The sequence below is a fragment of the Hoplias malabaricus genome, chromosome 3 (genome assembly GCF_029633855.1).
Source record: "Hoplias malabaricus isolate fHopMal1 chromosome 3, fHopMal1.hap1, whole genome shotgun sequence".
Classification (NCBI taxonomy): domain Eukaryota; kingdom Metazoa; phylum Chordata; class Actinopteri; order Characiformes; family Erythrinidae; genus Hoplias; species Hoplias malabaricus.
The window spans coordinates 17,505,240-17,529,598 of NC_089802.1; the positions used below are offsets into that span (position 1 = coordinate 17,505,240).

At 40.1% G+C, this 24,359-nt stretch overlaps 3 protein-coding genes across 3 annotated transcripts; all 3 read right to left on the reverse strand.

Moving 5' to 3' along the window:
* Positions 1 to 167: 167 nt before the first annotated feature.
* Positions 168 to 24,359, reverse strand: LOC136692066 (homeobox protein Hox-B3a-like). Its single transcript, XM_066665136.1, has 5 exons — positions 24,143 to 24,359; positions 9,640 to 9,734; positions 6,806 to 6,861; positions 3,414 to 3,895; positions 168 to 1,381 (listed from the first exon to the last, which is right to left on the reverse strand). Exons 4-5 carry the CDS (start codon positions 3,811 to 3,813, stop codon positions 795 to 797), a joined length of 987 nt encoding a protein of 328 aa, XP_066521233.1. The 5' UTR covers positions 3,814 to 3,895; positions 6,806 to 6,861; positions 9,640 to 9,734; positions 24,143 to 24,359; the 3' UTR covers positions 168 to 794.
* On the reverse strand, positions 15,164 to 17,050 carry hoxb5b (homeobox B5b). The gene is made up of 3 exons (XM_066665988.1): positions 16,704 to 17,050; positions 16,432 to 16,640; positions 15,164 to 15,411 (listed from the first exon to the last, which is right to left on the reverse strand). The coding sequence occupies exons 1-3, from the start codon at positions 17,048 to 17,050 to the stop codon at positions 15,164 to 15,166; spliced, it is 804 nt and encodes a 267-aa protein (XP_066522085.1).
* Positions 18,485 to 20,576, reverse strand: hoxb6b (homeobox B6b). Its single transcript, XM_066665862.1, has 2 exons — positions 20,183 to 20,576; positions 18,485 to 18,738 (listed from the first exon to the last, which is right to left on the reverse strand). Exons 1-2 carry the CDS (start codon positions 20,574 to 20,576, stop codon positions 18,485 to 18,487), a joined length of 648 nt encoding a protein of 215 aa, XP_066521959.1.

Genomic DNA, 24,359 nt, shown 5'->3' on the forward strand with positions numbered 1-24,359 from the left:
GTTTATTTTATTGTAGTTTTTGCAATATTACCATCAATATATCTTTACATATTTTACTCTTACAGCATTTGCTTTATTGCATAGTTCCATGTGGCCTTGTAAATATAATATACTATACATCTGTAATTATGTTAGCTTCTTGCTCTTTATATTCTTTAATGCACTGCTGTAACTTGACTTTTTCTCTGGGATCAATTAATCGATCGACCATTAATATATCGACTGTATATATTACATGATTTATAACGAAGTAACTACATGATGAAAGTTGAAAGGGTTTTCCCAAACCTGGGTATGGTGCCTAAAGGGTTAAACATGCTCAGCTCACTACAGAGACACAAATGTGGTCTGTTCCTTTTACACAGAGGCTCTAGATCTTTCATGCAGGTCATTCTAAGAAAACAGCAACACAGTTCATTTAGAGCTCCACTGGAAACAGGGAGACATTACATCAGTTTGATTCAAATGTATGTTATTTCCAGGTGAACAAGCACCCTTGAGGTATTTTGCTCTGTAGGTCTGAGTGTTGCTGACAACAGCAAGACATAGACAAATGTAGAGTAATCAAACAGCCTGGTCTGGAATATATTTGGATTAAATATTAGAGCATTTCTGGGTGGGTTTGATGGCATTCAGCTAGGGTCATCAGATGCTGATGTTGGATGACTAATTCTGGGGAACAAACAGCACTACTTTTCATCTTACATGTGGGCCTCCATCACTCCAAAGAACACATGGCCATTTCTCCACAGGGTCTTTTTGTAAGTAAATGAAGTGCAGAGCTGGGGCTGTGTTTACTGTTCACTAGTGTTGGCCGAGGACCATGGCCTGTGCTGATCAAATATATTATAGTACACAATATGAGGGAAAGGACTAAACCTGTTCACTGAAGGCTCTGAGGAGGGGGTGAAGGAACCACAGTTACCCTCGACATAACTGGAGCAGCTGTGGCCATTGAACATCACACTATCCCCATTATTAAGGAATGGAGAATATGGGTCATTTGGAGGTCCATGTTTCTGAGCGGGACACCAAGAGTCCAGGTGACTCCGGAAAGCCGGGTTCATACAGTTTGCATGGTCCCGAGAAGAGCTAACAGCTCCAGAGATCTCGCCTGTTTTGACTTCATCAGTAAAGTTGGTACGCAGCGGAGACGTTTGGCTTGAATTTGGATTAGGGGGCTTTCTTTTGAGTTTGTGGTCTTTCTTATGCTTCATCCGGCGGTTCTGGAACCAGATCTTGATCTGTCTCTCGCTGAGCTTCAGCAGTTTGGCTAGCTCAAGGCGACGTGTCCTGCACAAGTAACGATTGAAAAGAAACTCCTTCTCCAGTTCCACCAGCTGAGCACTACTGTATGCTGTGCGAGTCCTTTTAGAGCCACCTGCTGCACAACACACACACACACACACACACACACACACACACAAGAACATTAACTACACTCTAGAATAAAATGGGCCTACACAAATCAACCATAAGACTTAAACAACTGGATATGACATCAACATTGATTAACGTGTAGCACATGTCAAGGGTGGGATACATTAGACAGCAAGTGAACTGTCAGTTTCCAACCCTCCTCCAAATATACACAGTGCAGTTTCTGCAGTGCTGAGCCCAGAGTAGCAATAATGGAGGCTCATTTCTCACTATTACAGTTGAAATATCACAATGATTTTGAAGCTGTAATTTTTAGCGTAAAATATTAAGTAGTGTTCCTTTAACTTTCCTGTCTGTCTTCACAACCCTCACATATCAATAAGATTCACTCATGTCACCAGCTCATCAGTTATCTTCTTATGAACCATCTTTAGTAAGTGCCGGAGCGGCTGGACAATAGAGGGCGCTACGGTGCCACGCTCCCTGGGTGAAAATTTTTTACTTTGAATATTATATATATATATATAATGTGTGTGTGTGATTATTATTATTATTACTATTATTACTAACTACTGATATAGTACTGATATACACATACTAATACGAATGTGGCAGCTTTCTGGGCAGATATTCCATTGGCTACGAGGACCAGAGCCAATCAAAAACCACTCCCGAGAGAACGTACACACGTAGACATAGATTTAGCCAATCAGTCTCTTCGAAACTGGGCTCACCCCAATGCAGAATGAGTTCACGCTGCAGTAAAGGCCCGAGGTTAATAAAGATTGTTCAGGGCACACGATTCCAGCAGCGTCCAGGTTCAACAAGGTCTCTCTCTTCTCCAAAATCCTTCTAAGGGAAGAACTTTGGTGAAAGAGCTCGATCCGGATAAACGCACAAAGAAACACACGCGCGCGCACGTTGGTTTTGCTATACCTGTGAGGACTTATGATTTCATGATTAATGTAGCTAATTAAGGCTACACCTAACCTTAACCTCCTTAAACTCAGTAACCAAAAGGTAAATCGTTGCAATCTTAATTATTCACTTTGAAGTACTAGTTTTTGTATGATTAGAAATAATATACATAATGTATATAAACGTATATAAACACACAGAGGGAGAGGGAGAGAGAGAGAGAGAGAGATCTTTGTAAGATCAGATCCAGCAATATAAGGCACCCTAGAAATCCCTCAATTAAATTTTCCACTTAATTAGAGATTTGGTGTCCTGCCATTGTATTTGGGTGACTGACAGCCTCACCTAGAATATTTTGAATATTTGAATAAGTAATAACAAGAATAAGGAATAAGAATAAGTATCAAATCTTGTAATTTTGAAGATTGTTTAACCAAAATATGACCATCACAATGTCAAAGCAGCTCTTCTCTCTTTTCCCTGCTGCTTATCGACTTCAAGAATCAAATGTTCACCCTTCGAAACCTTGACACTTGACACAGTAATGAAGTAACCAATGCTATTTGCTTCACCTCTCAGTGATTTCAATCTTGTGGCTGGATGGTGTGAATAATATGATCAAATGATAGTGCAGCTTGTAACAATACTATAACCCCTCTGGGTGCTATCAAGAAGCATTTGATCCAGGCTAGGGGACGTTTCAATGGTCAAACCATTCTTTCCTGTTCACTTGAACATTCCATTTATTTTAAGGCCCTTTAACCAACCAAACAAAAGTTTATCTAAGTATAGGTTTCTAAATGATTCTTAGTTTGCTACAATACAGAGCCATGAATATTCATAAAGCCATTTCAGGGTATCAGTGGATGATAGCATGGTTATGTGGAAAAATCTCATGCAGAAAAACTGTGTACATATTTCTGTATGGAACCATGTTTTTATTAACAACCCTGGACAAATTTTAGTGTGCAATGTGTCATTTATATTAACATTATTATAACTACACCTCTGTGGGTCAGTGGGTCCCTCTACATGTTAATGCATTTAAAATATATCAGCAATGGGCTTACACGTCCATAATACAAAGTGACTAACGGTAAAGAGCATTTACCCACCATTTATAGACTCATCACAGAAGCTGTGACTTTTCTCTTTGGGACTTTTCTTGCACTCTGTCATCCAGGGGAAGAGCTGCTTGTTGTCAGCAGTAAAGCTGAGTTTGGGAGCCGAGCTGACGCTGCTGGAGTGAGAGGAAATGTTTTGAGCTGGAGTTGCTTTAAAGTTGAGCTGAGATTCAGGGGGAAAGCTGAGCAGGGTGCTGTCCTCATTGTTCTTTAGGTGATTCTGGAGGTACAGTAATGAGCACACATTGCTCTGATGGTGGTTCTCCAGGGGTCTCATGCATTGGGGGACTAGTGTGGTGTGTCCACCCCTGCTGTCAGTCGGAAGAGAGACACTGCAGCTGATGTTGTGCGGTTTATTCTGCATTGTCTGGAAGCTTTTCGGTAGCTGCATCAGGGCTCCTCCGGCTTCTGCCAAAACACTGACATTTCAAGTCACGTGATGCTTTCCTTCCACGGGCCTCTTGGCAGGCGACCTGGAGGTCAGAGCAGCACACAGTATGAAGGAGGAGACATAAATCCTTCCGCGCAGCTGAACACAGCACATGGTCTGGAGTGTGCCTTCAGCGCTGAGCAGCTACATACAGTCCTGGGTAAAAGTTTGGGCACCCCTGGCCAATTGTTTCCTTGGTAACGCAATCATTTACAGTGAATATATTTCAGTGCGGTAGCTTTTCTGACAATTTCAATGCAATTTTTTTTATATTTATAAAGAAAAATAACAAAATATAAAATAAGTTATCACTAATTATTTTAAATTCTGTTCAATCTCACATTGAGAGAATAATAGCACTTTTTTTGTAGAAGACTTATTTTTACTTTTAAAAAAAACAACCAACGTGTTATTTGAGCCACAGTGTCAAAAGTTGACTCGTCTAATTTTTATAATAATAATAATAATAATAATAATAATAATAATAAACAACTCGTTAAAAAAAAGAAAAAAAATCTACGTGAATAAACCAGGCTGCAGCTTTCAGCTCATTTACATTATGACAACCGTGCTGTTCTGTTGTGTAAATGTATTTTATTCGTGTGGAAACTAAATGTGGATCGAGTAAATTCAGCGCTTTGCTTTTATACTGGCCGAGATATCTTTAAACCAAGGTGTTTCACTGATTGGCGCTAATAACACATATATAACACATATGATAATCACGCGCTCGGGTCTATAACAACACAAGGCCGTGTTTGATCGAGAATGAAGGAGATCTTATTTAACACTCATCAGGGCTTGATTACTTCAAGCCAAGGCATGTTTAGATTTCGGCTTTTTACCAAATGAATGAATGAATGAATGAATGAATGAAAAGGCAATACTGTAACAAATTGTATTCACCCGTAAATTAAATGTCAGTTTCCAAGTTGTTGCTAAACATTTATTCAGTAATTGCACTTGGGACATGTTTTGTAAGATTATGGTTATAAAAAAACATTAGAGTAGGGCTAAAATTATATGGAATTGTTGCTGTATAACTGTATAACTGCTGTATAACATAGGTACTCATTCATTCTTTGTTTCTGACCTTTTAAATTTTAATGAGCAGGTACTATGTGATGAGCAGACCGCGTTACTGCATCTCTCATAATAACTCATAATAACATCCTCTGAAGTTTACCTGAGCAGGGAATCAAAGCCTGAGCATCCGTGTGCTGACCTGTGCTTATCCGAACTGAGACTTGAACATAGTACTCTGGAGACCCACTACACCAACCACGTGCTACAGCAGTGTTTCTCAGCCCTGGTCCTGGAGGCACCCTTTCCGGAACATTTTTGCTGGTTCCCTGCTTTAACACTGCAACCCGTTGAGTAACTAATTATTTAAATAAGGTGTGGTGTGGAGAAGGGACAGCAGTGTGCAGGGCAGGGTGTCTCTGTGTTGTCAAACTGTGCTACAACATTTGCATGCATTATTGTGAGGAACGATGTCATTACCCGATCTGAATCCGTAGCCGGGAAAAAGATGGAAAAGGTTGTGTTCGTAACCGACAATATCACAGGTTTTAAACTAAGCGGAATAAACGAAATTATTTTTTCACAACAACAAAGACACATACTTCAGAAGAACTACTGCTCTGTTCTGGGGTAATAACGATGATATTCCTGAACTAGTCACTTGTGCAATTACTGAATTAAGTATTAGATACATTAAAGAAACTGACATTTAATTAATGTAAATATACGTTTTTACTGTAATATTAACCATATATTAACAAAATACAAGGAAAATCACGCACAGGACTTGTTTTATTTACTATATACATATACAATATATAATATAAATAGAAAACCAACTATAATAATCTGCCAAGCATCCTCCCCACAACAAAAGCATTTATTAATAATTATTTACCAGCAAAAAGTCTGCATTTATCACTGCTTAAATTCCAGAACAACGCTTCTATATATGACCAAGGTCTACTTCTCAGTTGTGGTTATTATTGTGGACAGTCGCAGAGCAGGGAAACGGTAAAAAGAAAAAGACAAGTGGGAAAGAAAGCAGAGGAAAAGGAACGCGAGAAAGGGAAAGAAGCGACGAGTTTGAAGAAAGAACAAAGGCTGGTGAACTCGTGGTGAACTCTGGCTGGAGTAATATAGTGATAAATCACTCGAACACATCCGCCATTCACAAACTCGCTGCTCCGGCTCGCTCTCTGACACACACACAAACACACAGGAGATCCTGAAATCACTGAGCAGGCTTTCTGACTGTATTTGATCAGAAACGTTCTGGGTACTTTTAAATATACATAATTATTCAAACGTATTCGTTCAGGTCTCACAACTGCATTAAAGAAGAATGAAATTAAAAAAATCAACAGTAGTTTTTATGGTTGGTCTGAAGTGATAACATAGGATGAAAACAACTCAATTCATATTTCTATTCGCATGCAATGTTGATTTTGTTTACAAAAACTAAACTTTGTTATAATAATGCAATATAAACTCGCGCCTTTTAAGTAATAACATAAAAAAAGACCAAGATGCAATTAAAAAAACAGGTGAACATTAATGTGTCCATGTCAAATTATAGAAGACTGTGTGCTGATGTTAGTAAAAAGAAAAAAAAAAAAAGAGACAAGATATAAACCCCAATGAAGAGTGGCTCTGAAGCCTCATAATGGCCTAAACATACACCAGTGATATAGGATGAACGTGCCGTAAAAAGCCCACAGGAAATCTACCACATGCACAGTGCCCTGGTTTGTACTTCTCTACTCTTTTCCACACAAAAGCGTAACGTTTAATCTGACACGCGTGCTATTAAAAGATGGAAAGAAAGAGGAATAGAGAAATAAAGGGAAAGAGTTACTTTAGCAAATTAACCCTATTTTATTTCCCAGTTAAATGCATTCAACCAAAAAAAATCCAGTACAATACTCACCAGCAAAATCCTCCACTGGAGCCTTTCTGCAGGAGATTCCCACCCAGGGTGAAAGCCTGAAAGCGAAAAATACGTTAATCAATAAAAATTAAACATGAAACAGTCTACGAATATTAAACACTGTCCTATTTTTTTTTTATCACAAACATCTGTAAATTTTGTAGTGAACACACCCTCAACCAAAATAACAAACAATATTGCAAATATTGCCTGCAAAACCAGTATTGCCTCCAACCGTGATGAGTGTGATATATATATATATATATATAAATACGAATCAAAAGGCAAGGTGTAAACGGTTATAATAAACCTTGTATAACTCTTCTGTGAAGTCTAGGCTGGACTCCGAGGCAGTGAGAGGAAGCAGAAGAGCGCAGAGTAAAAGCTGATCAAGGCAAACGGCGACGGGGCGCTGTGTCTCAGAGTAAGCAATCAATAGAAATTGAACTGCGAATCAAACAAAAATTAAGCAAGATCAGGATGTTCTTCTAAAGCGGTATTGACGTCCCGGACAAAATAACGAAAGCCCAGGCGTCTACTTTAACCAGCCCGCGACAACACTCGGACAAGAGGACGGCAGCCATTCCAAACTGTATAATACTGAGTGGACTGACAACATTAACTACATTTTCTCCCAATCCTATTTAATTATTATTCGTTCGTTTTAGATATAGACAACGAATATTAACATTTGCAAATTAGAAGAACAGGAAGACGCTGCTCTTGTTCTCACAACTGACCACCCCAGAACCCAGGCCTAAACATATTTGTGTTTGATTTTTTTTTTAAACGTGAGAATCAAAAATTGTAAAACTGCAACCAGTGTCTAAGACTGAACTGTCTGAAAAAACACCCCTTTTCCACTCAAGGGAAGCCGCATTGACGGCAATGCAATCAACCACAAACTGAAAAAAACAACGAATATATATATCATCTTTATTGTCGACGAGGAATGGGGACAGCAGCTTTTATCTATTATGTTTATTATATTTTATCAAATATTAGGAATTGAAAACAGAATTAAGAATTAGAATATCACCATTTAATTGCAATGTACTTCTTTTACTTTTCTGTGCTTAACAGATCATTTCCTATATACACAGCTTTTTTACAGTTTCCTTTTCATTTATGCAGATGGTGTTTAAGAACACAATGCAGATTCGGTCGATACAGTTTTAAAGTCTCGAACAGTCGCCTGTGAGGAGTTCTCCGTTGTTGGGAGTCTATTGTAATTACTGTGGACGAAGATGAGAGACTGCCGCCGTCTTGTGCTGATCATCGGATCAATTCCCTATTGGTCTGCGGCCCTTTGATCTCTCGAGCTGATCCGATCTCTTGCTCGTGCACCCTTTCCAGGGAGGGGTTAATATCTAACGAAAGCAACCAGCCTTGTGCAAGTGATCCACAGGTGACAGATCTGTGATCAGGCTTGACAGATTACAGAGGTGTCTATGATCAGATACATTTAGGCAGCTGGTCATAACCCTGTAACACGATAAGAGTTCCGATCTGTTCTGCTCTCGTGTGCAGACATGTGTCCACATTTCCCACCCTTTCATTCCAAAGCAATACGTTTTCCCCGTTGACATCTGTTTATTAATTTACCTCAGGTTAAAATAAAACCCAGGAGGCACATACAGTCGTATGAAGAGTCGTCAACACCCCTGGTCACGCTGCGTGTTTTGTTGATGCTCGAAGTGAAAAAAAAAAATATTGATGGCGTAAGAAATTAAAGGTGGGGAATTGTAACCGTTTCTGCAATGTTTGTGAATGTCTTTATATGAGTGAGGATGATCATATCACAAAACTGACTGGTACTCTGTCAGTTCATCCAGCGCAGGTGTCAAAACATAAGCGGACCTTATTTGCCATAAATATTTTCATAGAAAAAAATGCACTTACAACATTAGTCAGAACGATCACAGTTAGACATTTTCCCCGTATGGTCCAGCCCTTCTCATAAAGCATGAAATCACTAGTCCACTCTGCAGTCTAAGTTACAGTAAGGTCTGCAGTTCTTCATTAACAGTCCTCCGAGTTCCACGGCAGATTCCTTGTTTCTGATGGCTATTTTTGCGAGAAGAGGAAGAGTTTTTTTTTTTTTTCTTCAAAGTTTCCTGCCAGAAAGCCCTCATTGGTCACGTGTCAGCAAAAGCAGGTGATGCCCTTTTACTGGCCATCTCTAACTGTCCATTAGCTGTCCTTTCAGTCGCACTTGGAGACCGTTAATCTGAAATTCTCCTTAATACAAAGATGCTTCACTCTCATAAGGGCATTATCAAGTGACTTCATCTTTATCTTTTTCAAAGGAATTAAATAGAAAATTTAGGATTTTGTTTACATTTTTACACGTGGACCAACACCAAAATAGCAACGCGTATTTCAATCATACACACAACAATGCTCCATTTCGAAGATATATTTAATATAATGTTGTTGTATGGGTCCATTGCATAAAAACAAACCGATGTCTTAATCTTTCGGAAATAAGTAGATATAGTGAAGCGTGGACATTGCTAAAAATAAATAAATAAATAAATAAATAAACACAACCCCCAGTCCATAAATCAAGCAGCGAATATGAACTTGGAAATCAACGCGATTACACTTGTCTATTTAGCATACAAGATTTAGTCCACGCCCCTTCACGCTCAAGATATAAGGACTGGTTATAGCTCGGTCTTTCGCGCCAAACAGAAAACCCTCAAATAAATAAACCAATAAAACAAGTCAAATAAACAAATTAACACAAAAAACAAACTTAAATAACTTGTGATATGCTTTGCATGACAGGTTTGACAGTAATTATTTGGAAACCATCCAAAGTGAAGTACCTGATATGCTCCATAGTTCTTTATTCCATTGGTTTCAGAGGAAGGACAGACACTCTCCTCGGTGTCGATCACATCGCTTAGTCTTTGGTGTGCTGCTGCGTAAAAAAAGAAACAAGAAACGTAAATGAGGTTTCTTTGGGGAAATCTGTTGTCCTTGCCATCGGTGTATTTTAATGCTGCAGCGTTTTATGGCACTATGACGTAATTTGAACAGAGGGGCTGAAGGTAGGTTAGATCAAGACTGAACAGCTGACTCCGTGTGAAGACAGGTTAAAGAGTACTGAGGTATTAACAAGAAGCAGAAAGGTGGAGGTTTACGGAGCAGTTCTGCTTCATCTAAATAAAACAGAGCTATGCCAAAAAATCTATCATAGTGCTCAGGCAAAGCGCAGCAGTGTCCATTAGACAACAAATACACGTGTATCAAGGCTTGTGCTGTGCCATCTCCTGAGTCAGTTTACTGTGTTTTTTTTTGTTGTTGTTGATTTAATTAACAGTAACAGTGTGTATTTTAGCCATGTTTTGTGTATTTCAGGTGTACTGTTTTGAAAAAGTGTACAATTTTAAAAAATTCTTCACGTTTAACTGACCTGCATTTGCATCTACACTTAGAGAACATTTGTTGATGCTTTAGTGAATAAGTGAAGTCTGACTTTTCACCAGAGACACAAGTGTCAGTTATGTGAGGCATATTTGTGAGGAAAAGATATTATTCATATGTTGTAAGATATTCCGTTAATCTGGTTAGAAACGGGTTCATAACAGCAACAGGGCAGAATGCGATAAAAACTGTTGCTGAAGTTTATTGAATTCATTTACATTTTTAACATTTTTTTCATGGATTTTGTATTTGTGTGACACATACATTGGGCTGAATTGCTTAATACCACATAAATCATTTCATGTTAAACTGGGGAACATTTAGGGGTGATTCTGGTCGTATATTATTGGGAAAAACAACGATAAGAAATTTTTAACTCCATTTGGACTGTTAGTGTAATTCCCTTGTCCTGTGTTTCATGCCTATAAGACTAAAACTGCACACACAGTCCACACAGCCAGAGTGTCTAGGCCTTGGCTAAAAAGGGCCAAAAAAAGTCACTAGATCACCAGAGGAGGTCAGAAATGATCCATCCCTTCATTCTTCCAAATCGACGCTGCGTTTACATCAACTACATACTCCCCAAGACACGAATTTGCGAAATAAAATTGCTTGCACACAAATTCGGATCTACAGGGTATATATAGATGACAGATGTCTCCAGGCGTTTGACTGGTATAGGCCTACAAGTCTGTTCTGGTAAATGTCCATCCGGATGTGGCATAAAATAACAGGCTTCTTTTATACATACGGAGATAAAAACATTCTTCCGCTAAAGATAGGCAGAGTGCCACCAAAACCCAGTGAAAACAAACTTACGTTTTTCCCCTTTCCATGCGTTTTACTCCCAATCCGTCTTTATCTCCGTGCTCCTCACTGTCCGCACTGTAAATCCCACTCATAGCCTGCATTTCTTCCCTGAGGCTGCCTTTCGTCTTCATCGCAGCATCACGAGACAACAACGAGCTGCGTTTCAGAAAGCTCTGAACATTTCGGACGCACTACGAATCGATTGAGAATGAAAAATTAAAGATAGGCCTAAGCGAGACATCATTGATCAACTGCATCCTGCTGCCGCACCCTTGTGTTTGGTCCACACACGGCCTTAAAGCTTCACACACCCACACACACACACACATTATGGTTCTATCTATTATTATAACTAACAGCTAAATATACAGCAAACCGCAAAATACAAATTAGAAAAGTTTGTTGTCGTTGAGAAATATTGCCTTTTGTTTAATTAACTGTATTTTCAAATGTAGTCATAATTTACTGTTAAGTAAATATTTACAAAAAGATTGTAAAAGTGTATAAGTGTGGTTCAAGATAAAAGAAACACATAACAATATGGAACAAGTGTATTATTTATTTAATAGGATTGTGCTAATTTGTGTAAACAAGACAGACCTTATAGCACTGTATTTTAAAAACACTGAGGAACAATGCCCTTGAATATTTTTAAGCCAATTGCGTAATTACGTAATAACACTTGGACGAAAGAAAAAAAAATGTCTGTGCACAAGGTCCATAGGTGTTTGTAATATTTCCCCCATGTATTTTGCAAGAGTGTGCTCCTCTGAAAGCTGCTCTGCTCCATTGTGGGCATCTGTGTTGTGACCTGCCATAAAATGAGAATCATACCGTCGTTGGGTGACCTCGGGATGAACTCGGGGCTCATTTAACATGCGCAGAGCAGCGTGGCTCAGGCCGCATCATTAGGCATATTCCAAGACATAAGCACAGCTATAGATACAAGCCCTTTTTGTATTTTTTGTATTATTTGTAGGGTGATTGTTTTTCTTGGTTTGCTTCGTTAGTCAATGACCTCCCATGGTCCAGATTCTGTATTCAGACACAAAGTGTTTTAACTTCAGTTCTCAATACCACTCTACTATAAGACTACCTTAATCCATTTCCTGGAGGGTTAATTAATATTTATAATGAGTACATTTATTCGTTAAAAAGCATAATTAATTAGCCATTATAACACACATATAACGAGGAATCGGGTGATGTTATGATCAATTCTAACTGATAGAGAGAGCAAGCTAAGATCAATAACCAGCTAGATCTGAGGTGTAGTATAGAGGTACATCGGCTCACAGTTTAGCGATTGCGTTTATTACTCGGTTAAAGCTGTTTATTCATGTTTTATAAGGCGTTTATTACATAAACACCATTAAACCAATCACAAACACGTTAGAAGTCTAGTCTTATTGTAAACTTGAGCCCAATCCTGTGACCTCGTGAATGGGGGTCTTACTCTGAGTTACAGCTGCAGCATAGACCTCCATGTTTTGGTGGAGGAGAAAGACTCAATGGCAGTAGGTGCTCGGAGTAAGGCGGGCTCTGCTGGCCACGAAGCGGTGTTACAGCAGACTCTATCACCCGCTAGGTCTGAAACCTCACATTAGCGTATATATTTCTAGACGTGTTGTTACATGAAGAGTATTTAGTGCAAAAGAACTCATTTTTTCACAAAATATGTGAATGTTAATTGTCAATGCGTAATTTGACCAATATCCGCAATATAAATTCAACAGTGTTTATACCGTCTCCAAAACACAGGCTGTTTAAATACAGACTAAATGGCAATAGCAGAAATCAGAGGTGTATAATGAGCTCCAGACTCCCATAATGTAATGATGTGTCTACAGGTCTGAAGGCAGAGCTCGAGTTGGCAGTCTGGCGCGAAGCTCGTGGCTCTCTGGTATAAGGCATGTGTTCAGCACCAAGTCTCCTGACCTCGCAGTGATCCCTTCCCAATGAATAATTGATGAGAACAGCGCACAGATTACCCCTATCAATATGCAAAACACATTATAGTAGTACAATGAGACTTTAATAGTCATGAATCGTGGAACCTCGAGCCTTGCAAGAGTTTGCTTCAATTACATCATGTTTTGGCTACCATGCAAATTCATCAGCTCTTACAAAAACATACAAGAATGTCATGTTCAACGTCTTTCGGATTCTAAATACTTCTATAAGATTTAAGACCATTTCACCCATTGACAAACAAAATAGTCTCGAAAAATACACGCTTTCTCTGTGCCATGAATTTTATTTTGCTGAAGAAAAGTCTCACAAAAGCACCATAACAGCAAGATACCACTTGCATGTGATTTTACAAATATTGGCACAACATATTTAAGCACTCCCACGCAATACACATCGCACTTTTACAAATGTATACCTCTCTACCTCTATCTGTACGATACTCAAAAACTACTTAAAACATCACATCTAATATCCGAATGTCCAGGGAAAATATGCTTGTTTAGTTAGCACTATCCTCAAATTGCTTTTTGTTTGGCAAATATGACATGAAACAGTGACTGAAATGTACATATAAAACTAAAACTTACTTAGAGTCTTCGGTCAATCTCTCAGTTCAAATCCAACAGAAAAAGGAAAAAAACAACAACAACAATAACAGTGGCTCGCCATGTGAGTGTAAGATATTATGACTGCCCAAAGAAGCTGGACTCGAAGTGTGGCCCACACGCCGTCCACCGGCTTTAGAATCCCGCTGAAGCAGTCAAACCGTCACTTTCATTCAACAATGTGAATTATGTCGCACATTGTCAACCCCCAAAACCATAAAACTAACTTTATGGACCTCACGTGACTTTTTAGCGCTACAGAGATCTAGAAGCTATGATATAGACTGGACTTCGCGAGGAAAACACTGAGGCCAGTCCAGCCTGATATTTCTTCAAACAATGTTTTATAAACACTTCCTAAGGGCCGCACTTCCACTTGACCATTGCGAGGTAAGTTCATAGGTTCAGTCATTTTCGAATTTCGAGAAAGAGTGTTTTTTCCGTCTTAAGGTGTCATTTTCTGATTTTACACTGGACTTGAACTGGTTATATAAGGGAATGATGCAAACCCTGTGGCTCCATATGTCAAGGTTAGGTCACTGATTCAGACTTCAGTGTTTGTGCATTTACTCAAGTGTTCGTCAGACATTCAAGACCACGCCGTATAGGCTACAAAAATTAATGCTAAGTTAAACAATGTGTTTACACTGAAGGAGTAAGTCGGTTTGTAAACTTGACCCTCCGCTACTGGTGGTCCCACAGGTCCACTGCTCAAAGCAGGCTATCCAAACACAATAAGACTGAAAGAAACTTTATTATTTAGTTTTTTTTTTTCAAATTAGAATACCATTTGCCTTTGTTCAATTGTTCAGACACAAATAGAAAAAAAGATCCAGCTGGTAAAATGTCCAGCCTACCAAGATTAAAACATTTTCTCGGCTTTTTTAAAACACTGAACATACACCATTCACATTGTACAAATAAAATATTGGTCACAAACATATTTCACCCTTCAGGGAACATTTTACGAGGCCGGAAATGTTTCGATGCAACATAAAATACACAAACGTAGGCTAAGTGCGAATATAGAGGATTTCAAATATTTTTTTTAAGCTTATCGCATTATGACTATCCTAAGCAAGAAATTAAGTTTATAATAATTAACGCGGCACAAGCATAAATGTCCTGCAAAAAAAAACTGAAAAACGGTCTACATTGACATTATTATACAATTTCATAATAGTACAACAAAGTGTTTTGTTTTTGTTTATTTTTTTCGCCTTTGATATAGGTAGTGCGTGTTGTTACTGTACAGTTTTCCTGTTACAGGTCTTGGAGTTGCACACAAAGAGCTTACATGGAACATGCGTTCTTCCACGAAGGTATAACCTTGATACGTAGCATTTACACTTATTGTAATGGCAGCTGGAACCAGGCTACCCGTAGCCTATAGCTTAATGTGGATAACAATATTCATAACGGCTGACAAAAAGACTCGTGTTTACACCATGTTACACAGAGAGATGGGACGCCAGCTAATGCCAAGCAGAGGAAGGTAAAGAAGGTGCAGTGCTAGAACAGTAGTCGATACTGGTCAGTTTTGGAAAGCGCTGCCTGCTGTAGCCAAACTCATGCTTTTCAGTTTATTGTCCTTTTTCCACTTCATCCTGCGGTTCTGGAACCATATTTTAATCTGCCTCTCGGTGAGGCACAGTGCGTGCGCTATCTCTATCCTCCTCCTCCGGGTCAGATACCGGTTAAAATGAAACTCCTTCTCCAGCTCCAGCGTCTGGTATCGAGTGTAGGCGGTTCGAGCTCGCTTCCCATCGGGTCCAGTCATATCTATATGGATGGGTGGGGGAAAATAAAAGTAAACACCATGGACTTACAGCAGTAATTTAAAGCAAGACGTAAATGGGTCTGAGAGATATAAACCAATTAAGCATTTATCCGCACCATAACTTTATATTTTCTCCCGAACTCTATATATTCCTTTATCATGAGGTGCACTCTTAAAAAGATGCCACAAATGATTCTTTCAGCAATGGCTCTGAATCACCACTTTGTGTGTGTGTGTGTGTGTGTGTGTGAATGAAAAGGATGTCGAAATTACAAATGCTTTTTCCCTTTACACTTCACGAATGGTTGTTCACAGTTCACTAAATGAATTAGAATTTAGAAAAGAAACTAAAGAATTTTAGGAGCGTGGCCTAATTCTGTCTCTATCTTTGAACGGCAAATATTCCCCAACTCGCTACATAGAAATATTATTTTTAATAGGTAAAATTATTCAATAATTATAATAATAAAAAAGTGAAATCACTCGTTCGTAGGAGACTGTTTATCTAATATACCATCCATATCTTTTACATCAGTTCGCATCAGTGCTTTTAATGGTCGTGACTCTCGTTTTATGACTTTTCGATTGGAGAGTAGATTTATTGGGGGCCATTTCGTCGCTGCAGAAATATTTCTCCTCTCTCTGAACAAAAATGTCAAGTTGACAGAAGAAATCAAAACCTAGGTGTCTTTCAGCAGAAGTTAATATTTAAACGTTTTCACTCTGAGTACATTTTCGCACCATTATTTTTTGGCCCATTAATCACGCCATGCAAATGACAGCTGGCGTTTCCACATCAAATTAGCAATGGAGTGTTTTCATTTTTGTCGAACACTATTTGCCGCATACAACCTTGGTTTAACGGGTTCTTTAAGAAGCAATTACTGTAAGGTTTGCGATAATAAAAGCAGGCAAAGAGCCTCTGTCCTGAGTTGTGCATGGATCCACTCACTGCCTTCACTATAAGGACCCATTTAAGAAGTGAAAACAAAACTGAAGCTCTGGCGAGGCGATCATACTACCGTGGCTAATGTGGAGTTTCCTCATCCATGGGAATATCTGCGGCGTTTGGCCGTCGCCGGGAGCTGTGGTAGTTGAGGTGGTCGCGGTCTCTTGCTTGTGCGCTCGCGGGTTAGTGTTGCTCGGGGGCGCGCTCTCTTCGGACTCGGAGACCACGCTGGGCTCCTCGGGCTCATGCCCGTAGTGCGCGTTGCTGTTGGTGCTGGTGCTGCTGTTGTTGTTGGTGGTGGTGGTGTTGACTGTGAGTCTGTTGTTCCCGGCGGTTGTGCTCTGCTCGGATGAAGGCGAGACGCTTTTGAGGCTCAGACTCTCGCTGCTGGCGCACTGCAGCGGCTCCGGAGACGCGAGCGAACAGCTCGAGTGTCTGTAGCGGGCGTCCGGGAAAGCGCGACCGGTCTCGGCGAAATGAGCGCCCCCTCCGCCGCCTCCTCCGCCGCTGCTACTGTTGCGGTTGACGCTGAGGTCTATTCCATTGTACGTGTACCCGAAAGAGCCGTGGTGCACGCTGGTGGAGTCCCTGTAAGAGCCGTTCATCGCGCCGTTAGTCCCATAATTTAGTAACTGATAGTCGGAGCCATTGGGATAGCGCCCTGAGAAGGAGTTTAGAAAATAAGAGCTCATTTGGAGATTTGTTTTCTTTTTTTTTTCAAAAAGCGAGGGGCTTTCTTGATGAGCAGGTCTCTCGGTCGTTCAAATCCCGCGCATGCAGCACACAATTTATGATGGGGGGGAAAAATGAATTATAGCGATGCACTGTACTTCGTTTTTGCCATGCACGCGGCCAAATATGGGCAGCGCGTTAGGGCGTCACGTGCCTTTGTTGACCAGTCGTAAATTCTCTCTGATGACTTCGAGAGGTAATTCATGCTCCGCGCGTACAAATGATGACGAAATGATGATCGTTAGATTCGACTCAGCGGTGCCTCCCCCCGCCGCGCGCCCGCCATCCCACGTTAGCGGAGGGCGTCACCTACTGGGAGAAGTGCAAAAATGCCCCCCAAAAAAACACCTGCGCCATTCACAGTAGCATTAGGGAAAATTATGCACCTTAAGAAAATGTGCGTGCAATTTCTAGCGTGGCAAGAAATGGAGCATAAATGTTGCTCGCCAGATAATGTAGATTTGTATTCATTCTGGCCTTCGGACAATTTCAGGATTTTAAACACCAACCAGATACAACTTTGACACGTCAAACGTGGCATAAGCGCAACTTTTTTTATTATTATTTAATGACATGTAAAGGAAAATTACATAGTGTACACGTCATATTCGTTTGTTCTTTCATGGCTTTCATATAAATTATTCCCAAATTCATACACAGAACCCAGTCGTGCTCTGCGTTATTCACAAATGTCTGCTGACCCAACATCAGCTCTCTAACACTATTATTTGGCGTGCCCACCAGTAGCCTATGTTTCCACCCGTTGTTGTTTTTTTTTTTTTTACAGCACGGCTGGGCATTGAACGCACACACGCGAGCAAATACACGTGGTTAGACATTTATTTTATTGACCCAAAATTGGCATTTTTGCTAACAAAGTTCACTAATGCATTGTTCTCAGTGCAAACACATACAGAAAAGTGACGAACAAAAAAATAAATAAAGCATGAGAGCATTTTCAACACAGAACATTCAAACATGTCCATTCTTAGCTTCTCGCTTGAAAGAAGGTGAAAAACAACAACAGTGCTGGAAACGCGACCATTCCTTTTGTGCCTACATTAAAACAGGCCTGAATGGCAGGAAAAAATACACAACAGTCTCCCGTTCTCTGACCCCACCACAACCACTGCCCTTTAGTGAGAATGACGAAGAGAAGATGGCTGGTTTTAAACCACAAAAGCCGTCAAGGTCTCTGTTTGGAGCTTCAACAAAGCCGTAAACCGGTAACTGCTTTCTGTTTGGGGGTACATTTGTACATCTACATGGAAATACTACAGGCTACACACTGTGGGGAGTAAAAATGTTGGACTCGTTCATTATTATTATTATTATTATCATCATTATCATCATTACTCTGAATATCATTCAGCACAGTGCTGGGTGCAGCGCGTTTATCCCGCTTTGCCGCCGTCTTCCTCTTCGCCGGCCTTGGCAGAGTTCATCACTTTGTTCTCCTTCTTCCACTTCATCCTGCGGTTCTGGAACCAGATCTTGATCTGGCGCTCGGTCAGACACAGCGCGTGCGAGATCTCGATCCTGCGCCTCCTGGTCAGATATCTGTTGAAGTGAAACTCCTTCTCCAGCTCCAGAGTCTGAAAGCGAGTGTAAGTCTGACGACCCCTGCGCCCAGTGTTTCCAGGCATGCCTGCCAGAAAGAAGAGGCAACGGAAGACAGGTTTAGAGGGATGTGTACATCATGCACGTGAAATTGAGGACATCATTTCACTGTAAAATATATCGTCTCCTCAACAACCAGCTCTTTAAAAAGAGCTCAAATAAACGCTGAACAATCCAAACCGAGACTTATTTTAGGTTAGATTAAGAAATCCGTTTACATCCAATCAAATATCAGAAACACTACAAGTGCCAACTTCATCTCCAGTAAATATTTTTATAGTGATTATTACTATTATTATTATAAATATTAATTTGTTGTCGTTGGAAAATTACATTTTGTGCCTCTCACTGGCTCAGTCTTGGATGGCTGAAGAACTCCATTACGTTAATGGAAATCATTCAACATCCTCTGTATACAGGCTTCACTGAGCTATATGTTTTTCCCCCTATAGATCCATGTGTGTCAATGAGATATGACCAATAATGTAAAATCATATGAGGGTCCTTACATTTAAAAAGGAAGATTATTCACCCCCCCCCCACACCCCCCACCCCCCAAAAAAATGGGAAGACAATTCAGAACCCAACCGCTGTCTTCCAGGTTACTGTGGCGAGAACGGTGCTGATGTTACGTTTTCTTTCATGAACCCAACTGACATCACTGAAACTACAAAGCTCTGTCTGAAAGACCATGCACTGAAATGTGAAGGAACCCTCTATGGCATCATGCTGGCACCTGCATTAAGAGGCTATAGGCTGCGTCCTAATCTGCGAATTTAAGTGCACCGCGAAACAGAAACCTCTTCGTCCTGGTGTGAAAAGCAAACTTGAGGACAGTCGGAATTGCGCATGCTGACAACGTCGTATCAACGTTACAGAAAGTGACGTATGTCTGAACGCAGTCTGTGTTTTGTCCAGGAATGAGAATCACTGGTCTTTTACTTAGTGTTTTGGCTCAGACTGGTTCAATATAAAACAAAGCTTTTAGTGAATAACTAGAGAAACATTTAGGAACCTTTTTAAAGGATTGTTAAAGGTTCCAGAACGTCTGACGTCAGCCGGTTATGTTTTAAGTATTTTACTGTGTATTTTACTCATACTTCCTACTCTACAGGACGGTTAGATATGGAATGGCTCTCTTTACTAAAGAACCCTCGAAATAATTTGTAGACTGTATCAGAGGCTGCAAATAGTGACGTATGTCTACCTCTCCTTGGACAAAATCAAAAAATCCTGTATTTATTTTTATACTTTATGTTTTTACAACTGCCTCTCAGAGTGGTACTACGGGCTTTGTGCGGAAACACTGTCTCATTAAAGAACTACCGAGGAACTTATACTGTATGAAAAGGTTCCAGAAAGTGACGTGTAGCGTCTCAGTTCTGAAACATTTCTCTGCTGGTCTTTTGCCACAGAGAGCTGCTGCACTGTGCGTAAAAAGTGCGGCAAACGAGAGAAGAGAGTCAGCTTACCGTTACAGGAGTTCATCCTCTGCATCCAGGGGTAGACAGGCGCGCTGGACTTGTCCTCGCTGTAGGAAAACGGATGCGCGCTCTGCTCGCTGCAGTCTGTTTTGCAGTGTTCCTGGTTCAGCAGCAGCGAGTCCTCAAGCGCGCCAGCAGCACACGCGCGCTCCGCGGCGAAATCACACGCGCCCGCCGCGCCCCTGCCCAGCGCGCCCGCAGCCTGCTGGTAATAGGAGGGCGCGAAGACCTTCTCCTGAACATTAGAGGCTCCAAACGCAGCCGGATACTGCCTCAGAGAGTCCGAATATCCTGAGGAATATAGCGGGATCTGGCCCAAGAACGACTCCTGTCCCCCGGCTAGAGACACGGGAAAAGTGGAGTTGACGAAGTAGGAACTCATTGGGAGCCACGGCTCTTGTCCGAGCGTTTAATGATTTGTTGTGTTTTATAGTCCAAGTGTGCTTTGCCATTACTTTATCCGAGCTTTGCTTTTAGCCCGAGGGGGGGTGGCGAGGTGCCAATGTAAGCGCGCAGGGAAAGGCACCAGCTGACCACAGTCTGGCCAATCAACCACAGCTCTGGGTTAAGCGCGCTCAGAGAGGTGGAGGAGGAGGAGAGGGCGGAGGAGGGGGAGGGGGAGTGGAGGGGGGCTCTGTTGCACGGGATGGAATCCCCAAATGCATGTAAACCTTTAAGAGCGTTTCACCGTTATAGCAAACACAGGAAGTAGTGGGCAAAAGTTTAAACACTCGCGGTCAAATGACACCTCTCGTTGATTTTCTACGTAAAATCTGAACGAGTGTTGAGAGAACACACTAAAATCATTTTTTTTCTTCATTTATTCGTGTTCATAGTTTTGGGGGTAAAGAGTTAGACCTTTCCACAGGCCACAGTTTATGTCATTTTCCCCCTCATATGTTAATCGTGTCGTATAAACAGTAATTAATATACTATTTAATTAGAAGGGGGCACACGTGTAATTTTTTCAAATTGAGAAACTCAGCATTTTATACTCAGCAAACAGGGTTCGCGCTAAAAACGGCTGTTTGACCTTAAAAAACAATAGCACAATACATTTTGGTTTTATACCGAACAAGTAGGAAATAGGCATTTAAAATAATTTATAACAGGTTTTCAATCACAGGGAAGAACTAGGCAAGAAACAATCTTCAAAAGGTTTCTGAGTGTCCTAAAGATCCAATGTCTTTATTTAGGATACAGTTACAGGGCTTGGATTGTCTGAATCAGTTCTTAATACGTCTCAGATGAGATCACCCGAAATATCTACACAAACCAAACCTCAAAAAGAGGAAATGAAATAACGTACAGAACATGAAAGGCGCGTGTGATGGACATTGTCAGTCACACACACTCCCGCGGCTCGAGCACTAAACCCAAGCGTAAAAATGCCAATCTGGTGCAAAAACCATTGCTAAGGTTTAAATTAGCTACAAACGTGCAAAAAAAGAAAACACCCAAAGTGTTTACACAAAAGAGAACGACTATGTTCTGTGTTACACTTCATATAAATTGCCAGCAAATACATTAATCTATAAACAGCCGCCAGATAATTCTGAGCGATGACAGAGATGCAGTTACTGCCAAGCTGTTTGTAAATGAGACTTTTAAAGAGAGAAGAACCTGAACACAATTTAATGAAGTATAAACTTCTTCCTTGATGTGTAGGTACTTGAAAGGTTTCTTCATACTCACTTCACATCTCATTTACAAGAGGTGTTCCTCTAATTAATAAACCACTTGAAGATTCTTGAGAGAACCAAACATATTTCTTCAATGTTTTTAGTGTTCTTATATAAATATTTTTAAAAACATCGAGGACCTCACAAAATAGCTTTAAAAACATTCAATTCCGGTTCAAACGGTTGCCTTTAAGAAAGTGCACAATGAATAGGTCTAAATACAAACCACTACATTTAACGCCAGCTTCTGAGAACTGAAAACATTAGGTGGAATGACGTTCAAGCAGTCTGGTACACTCAACACTAACAGCAGCACTGCCATTGGAATTCGATTCCTTAATCTTATTACCGGATCGTTCAGAATACTTCATCATCCTCGTTAAAGCAGTTGCTCTCCCACATATGAAGACATTTTGCTTTTGAATATTCAGCCTTAAATTTCAACATACATATCCTTTCAGGTGTCTGTCACGCGTTAACAAACACGAAATTATATATAATCACAGTCCAAAACAAATCTGTACAAGTCATTGACATATTAGGCCTCATCTGTTTACTTTCTGTATCATAACTCACAATTGTTCGGTGGTTTCCCCTTTATATACACCTCTGACGTACAGCATACTTAAATAACCCCAATGGCCTGGAGTTCATCACGGCGTTTATTCCAGTGTGGATTTAACTATGAGCTGCTATGCAGATAAAATTTTGGGAACGAGAAGATTGCAAATTGTTTAAGCAGAGACAATGATGCATTCTCCTAACGCCAGGTAACCAAAGCGAGAGATCTTTGGACAAGGTCAGATGACTAAAACAAGAAGGAAATTACAGTCGCCATCAAATCCATTTAAATGACATCACATGCTGAAAGAACTGCGTTTATACAAGAGACGCTTATTTCAGACTCATATAGGCCCTGTGGTCTAACAATATGTATCTAGTCTGGGCCTAACATCAAATGAAAGAAAGAAAAGGCAAAACATAAAAACAAAACAAATCACAGGATCAATGAAAATGACCTTCCTGATATGTTTTCCTGATATAACAGAGTACATTCTAAAATACATATATAAAGATGACCTTACTAGTGTATGAGTCCTCAAAGCTACAGAGATCAAATAAAAACAGGGAAAACAAATCCTTCATCCATTCACAGTCAAAATCTACAAAATTACGGGCGATGAGCTATGGACAATTTCGTTAAGGGCATGGTTTCCCAGTCACAAGATGGCGCCCCAGAGCTAGAAATGATGCACACTGCGCCATTACATTTTTTTTTTATCGTGCTCTGTTTTAACCCAAAGACAAAAAGTTAAAACTAAACAAAGATACGTAATTCTGATTAATCGATATCTTGAAAAAAAATCAGTTCCATGTGTCAGGCGCTAAGAATCTGAAAGAAAAATAGAGGTATGTGGAAGTTCCTTAGTTTAAATTCGGACTGTGGAATAATTTAATAGCCTGATCAAAAATAAATAAAAAGTTTCAAATAGTGACATGTTATGATAAATATAGAATTCTCCTACGGTTGATTAGGTAGGTCTGTATTAAAAAAAAGTCGTAAGCAGTTGGTAAACGGCTGATGATTTCATAATAAATGTATTTAAGGTAGCGGCATATTCCGTTGAAGCAGTGGCAACTTCTAATTAATAATACAGAAGATCCACAAAAACGATAGTGAATTAGCTCCAGAAATAAGAATAATTTCTGAAATACTGGCTAAATTCACAAATAAAATCTAGTACCAAGATCTAGGGATCTTCGTCCCTCAGTCTGAGAGTATCTGAGAGTATTAATAATAATAATAATAATAATAATAATAATAATAATAATGTCCATGTTGTTTATTTCTAAGACCTGACCCGCAAAACGACAACTTTGAGAATCATGATTATTAAACTCTCTGCAGTGTGCCAGTGCCACGTTGTATTAATTCCTATAAACACAATTAATCAATTCGGATTGATTATATTAATAAATAGCCTCATTTATCCAGTTTCTCAGCAATAAATGCACACGAATTCAACAGCTTCACAAATCAGCATGTAACGTTTAGGAGATCCAAAAATGAACGAAAATAACTACATGTTTATTATGTTTTAGACATATACCATCAGTTTCAACTGCCGTCTTTTGTTAGCTTCCAGTTTGAATATATCTTTACAACCGGGATGCCCGTCCAACTCAGCAGGCCTTTCAGTCTCGCCAGTTACATAAAACACAAACATGCACTGGTTAGCGTCACAGCAGCTCAGCGGGGTCCTACCTTCATCGTTCATCAGCAGCTAACAGGGCTTTCCTCGTGAAATCGGGTAATGCCTTCGTTTCCCACACCACCTTCAGGTATTGCCGAGTGATCCAGAACGATCGGGTGTAATGGAAATAAACGAAGCACAGCGCCAGGGTTTTGATCCATTCGCTTTTCTGTAAAGTGGAATCCATACTAGCATCGAGAAGCTAAGAGCTCCAGCCATGATTATACA